This window comes from Pelodiscus sinensis, chromosome 1, assembly GCF_052426305.1.
Source record: "Pelodiscus sinensis isolate ZL-2025 chromosome 1, ASM5242630v1, whole genome shotgun sequence".
Taxonomy (NCBI): Eukaryota; Metazoa; Chordata; order Testudines; family Trionychidae; genus Pelodiscus; species Pelodiscus sinensis.
The window spans coordinates 143,882,361-143,894,724 of NC_143052.1; the positions used below are offsets into that span (position 1 = coordinate 143,882,361).

The window sequence follows — 12,364 nt, forward strand, 5'->3', positions numbered from 1 at the left end:
TGGTAGTGCCTACTATACCAAAGCTCAAGCAGCTATTGGAGCTTTTTTGGATCAAGTGCCTGTGATGGGCACAGAAATCCCCTTGGGATTGATTGTTCTCCGGTTTGCTGATCATGCCAAGGATATCCGCTGCCTTGTTTTCTAGGGCTTCCTACCACCTTGTCCTGCTGGACCAGATTCTCTGGGCTCTCCCAGACAAGTCACAGAGTTGGAGTTACCGTCTCCCTTAAGAGCAGTGCAGACACTGAAACTTGTCAGCTTTGGGAGGATGTAATTCTAGGGCACAACATCCAGGAATTCAACCCTCAAATTAAATAATTCTTTCTCTGTAAAAGTTTTAGACAGGGAAAGTTCATGAGTATGTTTTCCTTCTTCATTAGAGAGAGATAGGCAAACTGGTCATCCCTCCACCTACCCAGCTAGGTAACAATTATTTACCCTGGGTCTGATTAAAAAATAAGTATTTTTATTAAATGAAAAGAGTAGGATTTTTAAGTGGTTGCAAGCCAAAACATATCAAAGTAAGTTACTAAATCAAAAGAAAACTCCTAGCTAGTTCTAATTCACTAAATAAAACTTATTTTATCCAGATTCTTACCCTAAAGAGCTGATCTTATTTCAGGCATAATCTTCAAATCAGAGACTAATTCTTTACCCTGACTGGGTCTCCAGCTCTTTTTGTATCCTTTCAGGGTTTTCCAGGCCAGCCAAAGATAAAGGGCTGATAGTTTTCCATTGCTTAAATAGATCTTTCCACAGGGCGTGAACCCCTCGTTCTATATTCCCCCCTTCTTTATGGAAAAATGGAATCCCAGAACCAGGTGGTATGGTCACCAACCACTACTTAGATTTACAGAAAAAAGGCTGTTCATAAGTTAAGGCTTTGTGGGAAGGGAACCAGTAATGGCTCTCATTAGCACATTTAAAACTATAAACAGTCTTGTACTTCATATTTCTAACTTCATACAAGAATGATGCATGCACCAATTTAAGGGTGTCATTGTGTAGATGAGTGCACGATTAACCGATAAACCCAAGTTTATTAGTTAATCTTGTCAATTACATACTTTCCCTCCCCCACTGTTGTTGCCTCCGACAGAGAGGCAGCAGCATGGAGGGTGAGGTGGGTAAGCTGGAGCCAGTACATGCTGGGAGCTGGCTTTTAAGTCCTTGCCTCTGCCCTTTGTACACACTACCTGTCACTACTACCAGTTTTCATAAAGCCAGTCCTGCTCCCTGCCGGCCAGTTCCCCACTCCCCACCCCCAGCCAGCCCCGCACTCCATAATCCCCTCACAGCCAGCCCTGCTCCCTGATGGCTGGTTGCGCCCCCTCCCCCGCCAACCCCACTCCTCGGTGGCCGGTTCCCCCCTGGCCAGCCCCGCTCCCCCAACTCCCTCGTGGCCAGCTCCGCTCCCCCCACCAGGCCAACCCCGTGCCCTGCTCCCCCCTTGGATCTGAGATCAAGTGTCTGGTATTTTTTTAAACTATCTAGTAACCCTAGCGAGACTCAAACCCACCACCCTGCACTCCCCAGGGTAATCCTCTAGGCCAGCATTTCTCAAACTTTTTGGGCTCCGGAGCCCTTCACATGCATAAAAATGTATGCGGAGGCCCAGCGGTCCACTAATTGTACCTATCGATATTTCCAGTTTGTCAACCTCACGGAGCACCTGGAGATGTCTTGCAGAGCCCTGGGGCTCCGCAGAGCACAGTTTGAGAAACACTGCTCTAGGCCATTCCAGAACCCACCCGACCTCCCTACCTTCAGGACTTCCCCTCCCACATTCTTTAACCCTTGGCCCAAGACTAGAGCCTGGACCCCTGCCCGCTACCCCAGCCTGGTGAAAGTGAATGAGATTCGGGGAGGAAAGGGGTTGGAGTGAGCAGGATGAGGCCTCGGAGAAGGGGTAGAGCAGGGGCAGAGCCTCAGAGAATGGGGGGAAGGAAGTGGGGCAAAGATATTTGGGTTGAGGTAGATCTTACGTTGCACTTACTTTGAAAAAGTGATCTTGAGGTTAAAAAGGTTGGAGACCACTGGTTTAGTAAGCACATTAAAAACTAACAAAACACATAGAATCATGAGCTTTCGTGCTCACAAAAAAAAAAGCTCATGATACTATCTACATGTTTTGTTAGTCTTGAAGGTGCTACTAGACCTGGACAGATTGGAGAATCGGGCCAAAAGAAATCTGATGAGGTTCAACAAGGACAAGTGTAGAGTCCTGCACTTGGGATGGAAGAATCCCAAGCATTGATATAGGCTGGGGATCGACTGTTTAATTAGCAGTTCAGCAGACAGGGACCTGGGGATTACAATGGATGAGAAGCTGGATATGAATCAGCAGTGTGCCCTTGTAGCCAAGAAGGCTAATGGCATATTAGGGTGCGTTAGGAGGAGCATTGCCAGCAGATCCAGAGATATGATTATTCCCCTTTATTCAGGTCTGGTGAGGCCACATCTGGAATATTATTAGGGTTGCCTGGTGTCCAGTATTTTCGCCTCCTGTCTGGTTTAAAAAAAAAAAATTAGAAAATGCTGGACACCTAAAATGTCCGGTATTTTCTCCTCCCCTTCCCCCCCGCCCAGCCAGGAGGCAAAAATACCAGACGCCTGGCAACTCTACCACACTCAGCAACTGGGCCCAGCCCCTGGGGGTCCCCCCAGCCTCTCCTTTCCCCTGCTTACCTGGTTCTGCAGGGGAGCTCTCTTCTGGCACAGAGTAAGAAAAAAAGATGGCCACCGGCCCAAAAAAAGCCACAAAGACCTTAAAGGGGCCATGCTGTTTTTTTTGTAATTTTTTTTGTTTTGTTTTTTGCTTAATAACTGTCAGGGTCCTTTTGGGGGGGTGGGGTGGTATTTTTGGTTAAATTCTCTGTCAACCCTAAATATTGTGTCCAATTCTGGGGCCCCCCACTATAGAAAGGATTGGAGCGAAGGGCGACCAAAATGAATAGGGGGCTGGAGCACATGACCTATGAGGAGAGACTGAGGGATTTGGGTTTGTTTAGTGTGCAGAAGTGAAGAGTCAGGGGGGATTTGAAAGCAGCCTTCAACTTCCTGAAGGGAGGTTCCAAAAAGGATGGAGAAAGGCTGCTCACAGTAGTGATGGCTGGCAGAACAAGGCGCAGTGGTCTCCAGTTACAATGGGAGAGGTCTAGGTTGGATATTAGGTAAAACTATTTCAGTAGCAGGGTGGTGAAGCACTGGAATGGGTTACCTACGGAGGTAGAATCTTCATCCCTAGAGGTTTTTAAGACTTGGCTTGACAAAGGCCTGGCTGGGTTGATTTAGTTGGGCTTGGTCCTGCTTTGGGTAGGGGCTGGACTAGATGACCTCCTGAAGTCTCTTCCAGTTCTGCAAAAGCGACGAGGAGTCCTGTGGCACCTTATAGACTAACTGAAGTGTAGGAGCATAAGCTTTCGTGGGCAAAGACCCACTTCGTCAGATGCATCTGACGAAGTGGGTCTTTGCCCACGAAAGCTTATGCTCCTACACTTCAGTTAGTCTATAAGGTGCCACAGGACTCCTCGTCGCTTTTGCAGATTCAGACTAACACGGCTACCCCTCTGATACTCTTCCAGTTCTATGATTCTAGACTATTTGTTGTTTTTTTTTGAGTTTTTCCTGTTACAAATTAACTCGGCTATCCCTCTGAAGCTTTTATACATTGTAAAACTAGAGAGTGGGATGTGTGCAATGTTTTGTTTTTTGTTTTGTTTTATTTTATTTTAAAAGAGGAATGTGCGTTTGGAAGATGAGGAAAAATAACCCAGTTTTAGTAGGTCATGGAGCACCAGGTGCTTGCTTCAGAGAAGAAAAATTACAGGAAGATAGTAAATTTCAGTCTTAATTGTCTTTTTAAAGAGTTTTCCCTCTGTTCTGTGAAACATTGCTGATTACTTCCTTGTTCACTGAAGATACCTATTGCAGTCTGACATCACAAATACCAGAAATCTCATTGCAGCATATCCTGTTTGTCTTGTCACAGAACAATGCATTCTGATATATGTCAGTGAAACCAGCAAGTTCCAAGAAGATTTATTTCCAGGGATGGGGGACAAGTTTTAAATGCATATTATTAATAAAATTTAAACTTGGAGTTTGAAAACACCTCCCTCATACCTGTTGAGTCCTGATTTTCATCCCCTTAAGGATCTGTGTATGACTTTTATTATATTTGATTTAATCATTAATTCCTATGTGTAGTTCCCTACTGCACTTTAGAAGTTAGTGACTCTTCCAGGAGAGTAAATTAAAGTAAATTTAATCTTTTAAAGGGATATAGTTGGATAAAGAATAATTTATATATTTAAAAATTCATTACTGATATTAAGTTTGGAACAATTTATAATATCTAGTTTACTTTCCATCTATTGGTGCTATTTCTTTTTTTTGTTTTGTTTTGTTTTTTGTTTTTGCATTTCAGATTTAATTCATTGTACTATAAATTGATTTCTAGATAATCTTATTCTGACTCCTCTGCCAACACATTATAGGAATATTTGGCTTTCCATATGCCTTGGGCAATCCAATCAAATTAGAGTGTGTAAATGATTGATACTCACGGTAAAAATGTCTGATATGTTTAAAAAAAACCCATAAATTTGACTAATAATGACATTGTTTTTTGTTTAAAATATTTGTAATTTTTAAATGATTATGTGGATTGATTGTTAATTCAAGATCTTAATTTAACTAAAGTGTGTGTGTGTGTGTGTGTGTGTGTGTGTGTGTGTGTGTGTGTGTAAATATACATCATGCGCTAATAAATCCTAACAGTGATATAGAACGTAGGGGTAACTGAAGAAATATAGTACTCTTTATTGTAGAATAATATTAGGTCATAATTAGAAGGAAACTTCTTGTAAAAAGGTTAGGAAAACCTCAGTCTTCATTCCTATTTATTCTAAAATGACACCTCTTTTTTCGATGTATCAGTCGCTTGTGTCACTCAAACTATTCATCCATCTCCGGCCCTTAATGCATATTCACGTAGATAGCTGAGCAGTGCATTGAACAGGTTGATTAAGAGTCTCAGGCTACGTCTAGACTGCATTGTTTTTCCGGAATGCCATGCCAAGGAATGCGTCTGTTGTTTTGAATTTTTTTCGGAAAAGTGGATGATTCTTTTGCCATCCCTGTAAACCTTGTTTTATGAGGAATAAGGGATGTGTCAAAAGAGCACTTTTTTTCTGAAATTTGGTACTGTGTAGACGCATCAAATTTTGGAAAAGCCTCTTTCGAAAGAAAATCGGGGAAAAAAGATACACAATTTGCAAACCTCAAATTGCATTTCTTTTTCCAATTTAACATTGCAGCGTAGACCTAGCCTCAGAATTATACCTGTGTGAAAACTCATATATTAGGATTTCATTTGTGCATACTAGTCCCTTTGTCAAAGAGGTAATGGGATAGAAAAAAGTAAAAGTTTCTGTGAAGTTTCATAAAAATAAATGGTGGCTGAGATGCTCTAGAAAATTTGATATTATTTCTATAAATCATCTTTTAAATGTACATTCTTGTTTTTGAAAATGTTGGCAATTTCCCCCCTAGTTAATTCATTTAGCTACACCATTATTTTCTGTAATGCTGTCTTTTTATAGAAGATGTTTAAACTTCCTTTTACTTGTGTATGCTACTGAATGCATCTAATGAATATCACTTCTGTATTTCATGTTCTAGTTTGAAGCTGCTTGGGTGCTGACAAACATTGCCTCGGGAAATTCCCTTCAAACTCAAATTGTGATTCAAGCAGGAGCTGTTCCTATCTTTATAGAGCTTCTCAGCTCAGAATTTGAAGATGTACAAGAGCAGGTAAAAATCAAGAGTGATATCTTTTGATTCTTCCTAGGCAAGGGCACAGGAGTTAACCTAGCAAGAGAATCCAATGTCTTCCAGTGCTTTTCAGAATGGTATATTTGATAGTGATATACCCATTGTCAATGTCATCTATAGCAATTAATAACACTTTTCTATGTTCCAAGGAGGTTGTATTACTTTATTTGTTTTTAAAAAGGTACTTCAGAAATGACGGTTATTGAATGAGGTAAAGCATGAATGAGAATTATTGCTTGTTCTCTTGAATAGGAAAGCACGTTAACATTAAAGAAATGTTTACTGTTTATTATGTCTTAGGAGAAACATTCTGAAACAGAATACAACTTTAAGGAGCAAAGAGTGCTCATGGTCGGATGAGACTAAAATGTAAAAATATTGCATTCAATCTTTATTGTGTGCAGTTAAGTATTCTGCAGGTTAAATTAATGTATTTTAAAGATATAATTAGCCGTTACGATAATCTAGCTTGACTTCATGCATAACATTATCCAAAAATTTCACTCAGTAACTTCTGCATCAATCCCATAACTTGTATTTGAGCCAGACCTTATATCTTAGACATCCAGTTTTGATTAGGGATGTGAAGGGCTAGTCGATTAGTCAACTATCTGATGAGCAAATGCTTATCGGATAGTCAACAAGCTTGTCGGATAGTCGACAAATGCTTATCGGATAGTCGCTCCCACCTCCTTTGCTCCCTCTATCAGAATGAGGCAGCAAGGGGGCAGGAAAGAAAGTGGTACTTCAAAGAGTTCCACGCTGGGCTGCCTCTTTGAAATGCTGCCACAGGAGCCTGGCATCAGACTCCTCCTAGCTTTTCAAAGCGGCAGCACTGTGAAGCCCAGTGAATCCACCACATCTCTTGATAGGTTGTGCCAATAGTTATTCTGTTTTTAAAATGTGCATCTTATCTCGCGTCTGAGTTTATCAAACTTCAGCTTCCAGACACAGGATGTTGTTTCTTTGACTATACAATTAAAGAGTCTTTTATCTTCTCATGTAGCTACTTATAGATAGCAATCAAATAACCTCTAAACTGTCTCTTGGATAAACTATGTAGATCAAACTTTCAGAACTCTTTCACTGTACAATATGTATTCTCATTCTCAAATTATTAGTCCCTCTTCTGAACCTGTTCTAATTTTTCAACATACTTTGTGATTTGAGATCATAAGACTTGGGCACAATTGAAGTAATGGTCCCTCACCAATTCTGTATACATAGGTGATGTCACCTTCCTTTTTATACTTGATATATGTCTGCTTATTATAGCCAAGAATTGAATTAAGCCTGTCAGTTGCAGTATCTTATGGGAAACTCTGATTTTTAGCTGTTTATCCACCATGACCCATTGTTCTTTTCAAAATGACATTTTTCCATGAGACAGTTCTCCATTCTGTGATACCTACTTTCTATGTTCATAGATGAGTGACATTACATTTGACTGTATTAAGGTATATGTTGTAATGAACCCATTTTGTCCAATGATACTAGATCACTTTATGATTTTTGTTGTTGTTCTAGATGGTGTGACTAGCATTGCCTATATTTAAGGTTGCCTTACATTTTCCATTAGAAGACCCTGTTTCCAGTTGCTTACAGCTTTACGAGACTTAAGCTGTTTGTGCTTTAAAAACATGCTAAAGTCTAACTCCAGCTGAATTCTTCAAAATTTCAGATAAAACAATGTAGCTGATTCAGATAACAAGATTAAAGAAAATGTTATGTTAAAAATCCTTATAACCATTTCATTAGAAAACTTCAGTGCTAGCTGTTTTTTGAGAGGGACTGGAAATTTGAAATACTTCAAATAACTGGAAATACTAGGGAGTTGGCCCTAATATCAGGCCTGTGCTTTCTGCTGTCCCTGTGAAAATCTACCCACATTTGGCTAAGTTGTAAGCCTTTCAAAATAAGTTTTCACATGCTCAGTGGCTGCTTATAGGCTTCTCCAAAATTCCATCTTCACTACCCTGCACCACCCCCAGAGAGCAGTTTAGCATACAGCATCCCAGACCTATCAGCTGAGCAGAATCTTCCCTGCAATTGTTCTTTGATATTGAACACTGAAATTCAGACTAGGGAGATTACCTTCTGTTCTTTCAGTGCCACCCCTTCTGGCAGTCAGGCAACACGAAGGGAAAGGAATTAGGCTGATTCACATGCAAAGAGATGAGCAAGTGGGGATAATGCATGAGCGGGGATGGGAGGCTTATGGGCATGAACTAGAGGACTGTAGGGAGCAGTGTGTGTGACAGAAGCTGTTGGGGAAGTGGTATTAGAGCAGAGAAGTACTGTATGGGACAATATGGTTTATAGCCACTAGAGAAAACACCCACCCAGAACTTGGAGTTCAACCCAGGAATTTTGAATTTCTGCATTTCTCTGAACACGAGAATGTAAGAGCGGCCATATTGGATCAGACTAATGGTTCATCCAGTCCAGTATCCTGACTGGACTAAGCTAAGGGGAGAGGTAGATGCGCTAAGGGGAGGGCTAAGCTAAGGGGAGGGCAGGGATAGAGTCCAGAGTGACTTAGACAAATTGGAGGATTGGGCCACAAGAAATCTAATGAGCTTCAACAAGGAGAAGTGTAGAGTCCTGCACTTGGGAAGGAAGAATCCCTAGCATTGTTACAGGCTGGGGACCAACTGGCTAAGTAGCAGTTCTGTAGAAAAGGACCTGCGGATTACAGTGGATGAAAAGCTGGCTATGAGTCAACAGTGTGCCCTTGTAGCCAAGAAGGCTAATGGCATATTAGGGTGCATTAAGAGGAGCATTGCCAGTTGATCTAGAGATATGATTTTTTTTTTTTACTCGGCTCTGATGAGGCCATATCTGGAGTATTGTGTCAAGTGTAATTGGCTCCCAATTACAGAAAGGATGTGGATGCATTGGAGAGGGTCCAGTGGAGAGCAACCAAAATGATTAGGGGGCTGGAGCATATGACCTATGAGGAGAGGCTGAGGGAGTTGGGTCTATTTAGTCTGCAGAAGAGAAGAGTGGGGGGATCTGATAGCAGCCTTCAACTTCCTGAAGGGAGGTTCCAAAGAGGCTGGAGAGAGGCTGTTCACAGTAGTGAGGGATGGCAGAACAAGGAGCAATGGTCTCAAGTTGCAGTGAGAGAGGTCCACGTTGAATATTAGGAAAAACTATTTCACTGAGAGGGTGGTGAAGCACTGGAATGAGTTACCTAGGGAGGGGGTGGAATCTCCATTCCTAGAGGTGTTTAAGTCTTGGCTTGACAAAGCCCTGGCTGGGTTGATTTAATTGGGATTGGTCTTGCCTTGGGCAGGGGCTGGACTTGATGGTCTTCTAAGGTCCCTTCCAGCTCTGTTTCTATTATTCTGACAGTGGCCTGTGTTTCAGAGTGAATGAACAGAGCAGGGTAGTGATTGAATGATCCATCCTCTGTCCTCCAGTCCAAGCATCTGTCAGTCAGAGGCAGTGTTCCATCTAGTCTTTTCCATTCATGTACAGATTTTTTCCATCCATATATGGAATACATTTTTATGTGCTCCAGGCATGTGTGACTGAATAAATGAATGAACAAAAAAAACTAGGGTAGCTGCTCTGCTAATCAGCTGGGAAGCATTTGAATCTTTCCTGAGCAGCTGCATAGGCGCACAGCTTACAAGGAATGTTTGTCAGAAGCTTAGAGATACTCCGAACGTGGGGTTGTATTCCTGACCATGTTGGCTAATAGACAGTGGAGGACAGGCCCATCAATAACTTAGCTCATTTTTTTTAACTCAGTTATAGTTTTCACCACCCTAACATCTCCTGTCAACAAGTTTCATATGTTGACTGTGTGATATGTAAAGAAGCACTTCCTTCTGTTTTGTTTTAAACCTGCCACCTATTAATTTCATTGAGTGGCCCCTACTTTGCATTACATAAAGGGATAAATAACACTTTCCTATTCCCTATTCATTTTTCCTATACCATTCGTAATTTTATAGGTCTCTACAGTATCCCCCCTTTAGTCATCTCTTCTCCAAGATATACATGTTTATTTAATCTCTCCTCATAGAATCTGTTCCATATCCTTAACCATTTTGTTGCCCTTCTCTATAATTTTTACAATTCTAGTATCTTTTTTGAGATGAGGTAACCAGAACTATACACAATATTCCAGAAGTGGGTGTACCATGGATGTATATAGTGTCATAATATTTCCTGTCTTATGATCTCTCCCTTTCTAACATTCTATTAGGGGTTTTTTTTTTTGACTGCCATTGCATATTGAACAGATGTTTTCAGAGAATTATCCACAATGTCCTCATAGTTGAACTTTTGGTTGTGGGATTCAGATTACTGAAAAACACACCGAAAATCCCGAACAAACCCTTCTCCCACCCCAGCCTACCACATAATAAGAAAACTGCCAACCAAAACCTGGACAGTGTGTTCCAATAACAGCTGCACTAGCACCAAACAAGAAGTAACACAATCTTTTAACTCAAGATTCACCTGTTTATACATCCAGGCATCATATTTGCATTTTGGCTACAGTACTACCCTTCCTAATCATTGTCTTAAACCATGTGGAATGAAGAGCCAATCTGAGGGACCCCACTAATAAACACACATGCTTGCAGATTATTCCCCAATTACAGTTTCACTGTGAAACTTATCGGTTAGGTAGTTTTCATCTGCACTGATTTTATTTCTATTTTTTAAATCAGACTATTTGTTACCAAAAGCTTCAGAAGGGTAGCTGAGTTAGTCTGTAACTAGAAAAACTTAAACGAATAGTCCAGTAGTACCGGAGTGCTATACCTATATAGTAGACTAACAGAACATGTAGATGGTATCATCAGCTTTCATGGACACAACCCAGTTCTTCAGATGGCTGGAGTATAATACTCCAGCCATCTGAAGAAGTGGGTTGCATCCACGAAAGCTCGTGATACCATCTACATGTTTTATTTGTTACCAAGTCAGCTGTCTTACTGTTTGTGCAACAGAATTCTGTATTCTCTTTATCAGTCTGATTAGTAATCTTATCAGAAAATATATCAAGTTAATTCCATAAACCCCTGTTGGCTGGAATTAATTATTACTAATAAACGGTTAGCACGGAATTAAAGTTGCTTGGTGGTATGTCATCTCCATGCAGAGCATTGAATTGAGCAAAACTCAAACTTCAGCAATTCCACAATAAATTCCCATAACATATATGCCTTTACTCTGCCAACCCCATAGTTGCTGAAATGTATAAGCTCCTGACCTCCTTTTACAACCCATTTACTCTTATCTACAAGATTCCGTCTATCACTATCAAAGGACAAAAAGGCAAGGGCAGGGGGGAGGAGAGATTTGTAACAGAGACAACCTGTAGCAAGCAACCTGAGTTTTATCTATCACTATATATGTAGCATGTCTTCTATCTCTGCAGATCCTATCTCAAATGTGCCAAAATCTATTCTTCCTGCACTCTCCTGAGACACACCACATTCAAAAGAATCTGACTCAGCATCTAGGACTGTAAAAGGGTTGACACAGAGATAGAAATTGTGATAGAACCTTCACTATAGTGGTGCTGCTGTAACACCGTAATAATAAGAGTCAGTTTCAGCCCCAGAGAGTTCACAGACTCTGTCAGTTGATGCATGTGTGCAGGGTTTGTGTATGGATTAGGATGCACTGGTAGCAATTGAGCTGCTGGGGATTTTGGATGGACTGGCAGAGAGATGGGGTGCAGGTTGTTTGGGTGCATTGGAAGAGCTAAGAAATTCAAGGGACTGGGGTGCACTGACAGTTTAAGGAGGGTGGGGTTGGGATGCACTAGCAGAACTGAGGGGTGTCAACTCTTGAAGCCCCCTACCACTCTCCCCTTCTTTGAGGTGTGTCCCTGTGGATACTCCACTTTAGATGTCTGCATGTCCCTGAGCCCCAAGTCTGAGAACTGTGGTAGCAGTGTCCTTGGTGGCTGCGCATGTGGGAACCTGGCTTGTGCTCAGTGAAACCACTAATCTGCATGCGCAGCCAACTGACCCTTCAGTTCCTTCTCGACCGCCGTTGGCCTTGGTTGGAACTTAGCAGTCGTCCTCATACCTGCTGTTGAAATCCATTCCTTTTTGGTTTTTGTTCTTTTCTTTCTTCCGGTTTTCCAACTAGTTTTTCTTTTCTTTAAAAAAAAAAAAAAATGCTTTTAGTTGCTACTTTCGTGACTTGTCTCCCCACAAAGGGATATGCCTGGCTCCCCGGGTTTCAAATGCTGCATTACTTGCAGACTGTATATTCCTGTTTGGCAGACATTCTCAGGGCTCGCCGAACTGTGGCGAGCCCCGTTCGCCAGCCGCTCTGTCCGGCAATCTGCGCACGCGCAGATCGTTCTGCGCATGCACAGATTGCCCAAACCCAGCTCTTCCGGGTTGCAATCCACTCGCCTCGGGCGAATAGATTGTATTATTTGTCAAGCCCTGGACACTCCCATTGTGTTTACTGCTTGGGTGAGGACCATAATACCAGCAAGAAACTCACAGCCAGAATCAGGAAGGCCAGAGAGCTTCAACTA

General features: G+C 41.7%; 1 protein-coding gene across 4 annotated transcripts in view; it reads left to right on the forward strand.

The window, feature by feature from the left end:
• The window catches only part of KPNA1 (karyopherin subunit alpha 1), a 112,394-nt gene that overhangs the window by 33,764 nt on the left and 66,266 nt on the right, over positions 1–12,364 (forward strand). For all 4 annotated transcript variants that reach the window (XR_012896999.2, XR_012897000.2, XM_075904361.2 and 1 more), the window contains exon 6: positions 5,686–5,817. Coding sequence is in view for 2 of the 4 variants with exons in the window: in XM_075904361.2 (XP_075760476.2) it covers positions 5,686–5,817 (132 nt within the window). In the remaining 2 variants the exon portion in view is untranslated. The remainder of the gene's footprint in view (positions 1–5,685; positions 5,818–12,364) is intronic.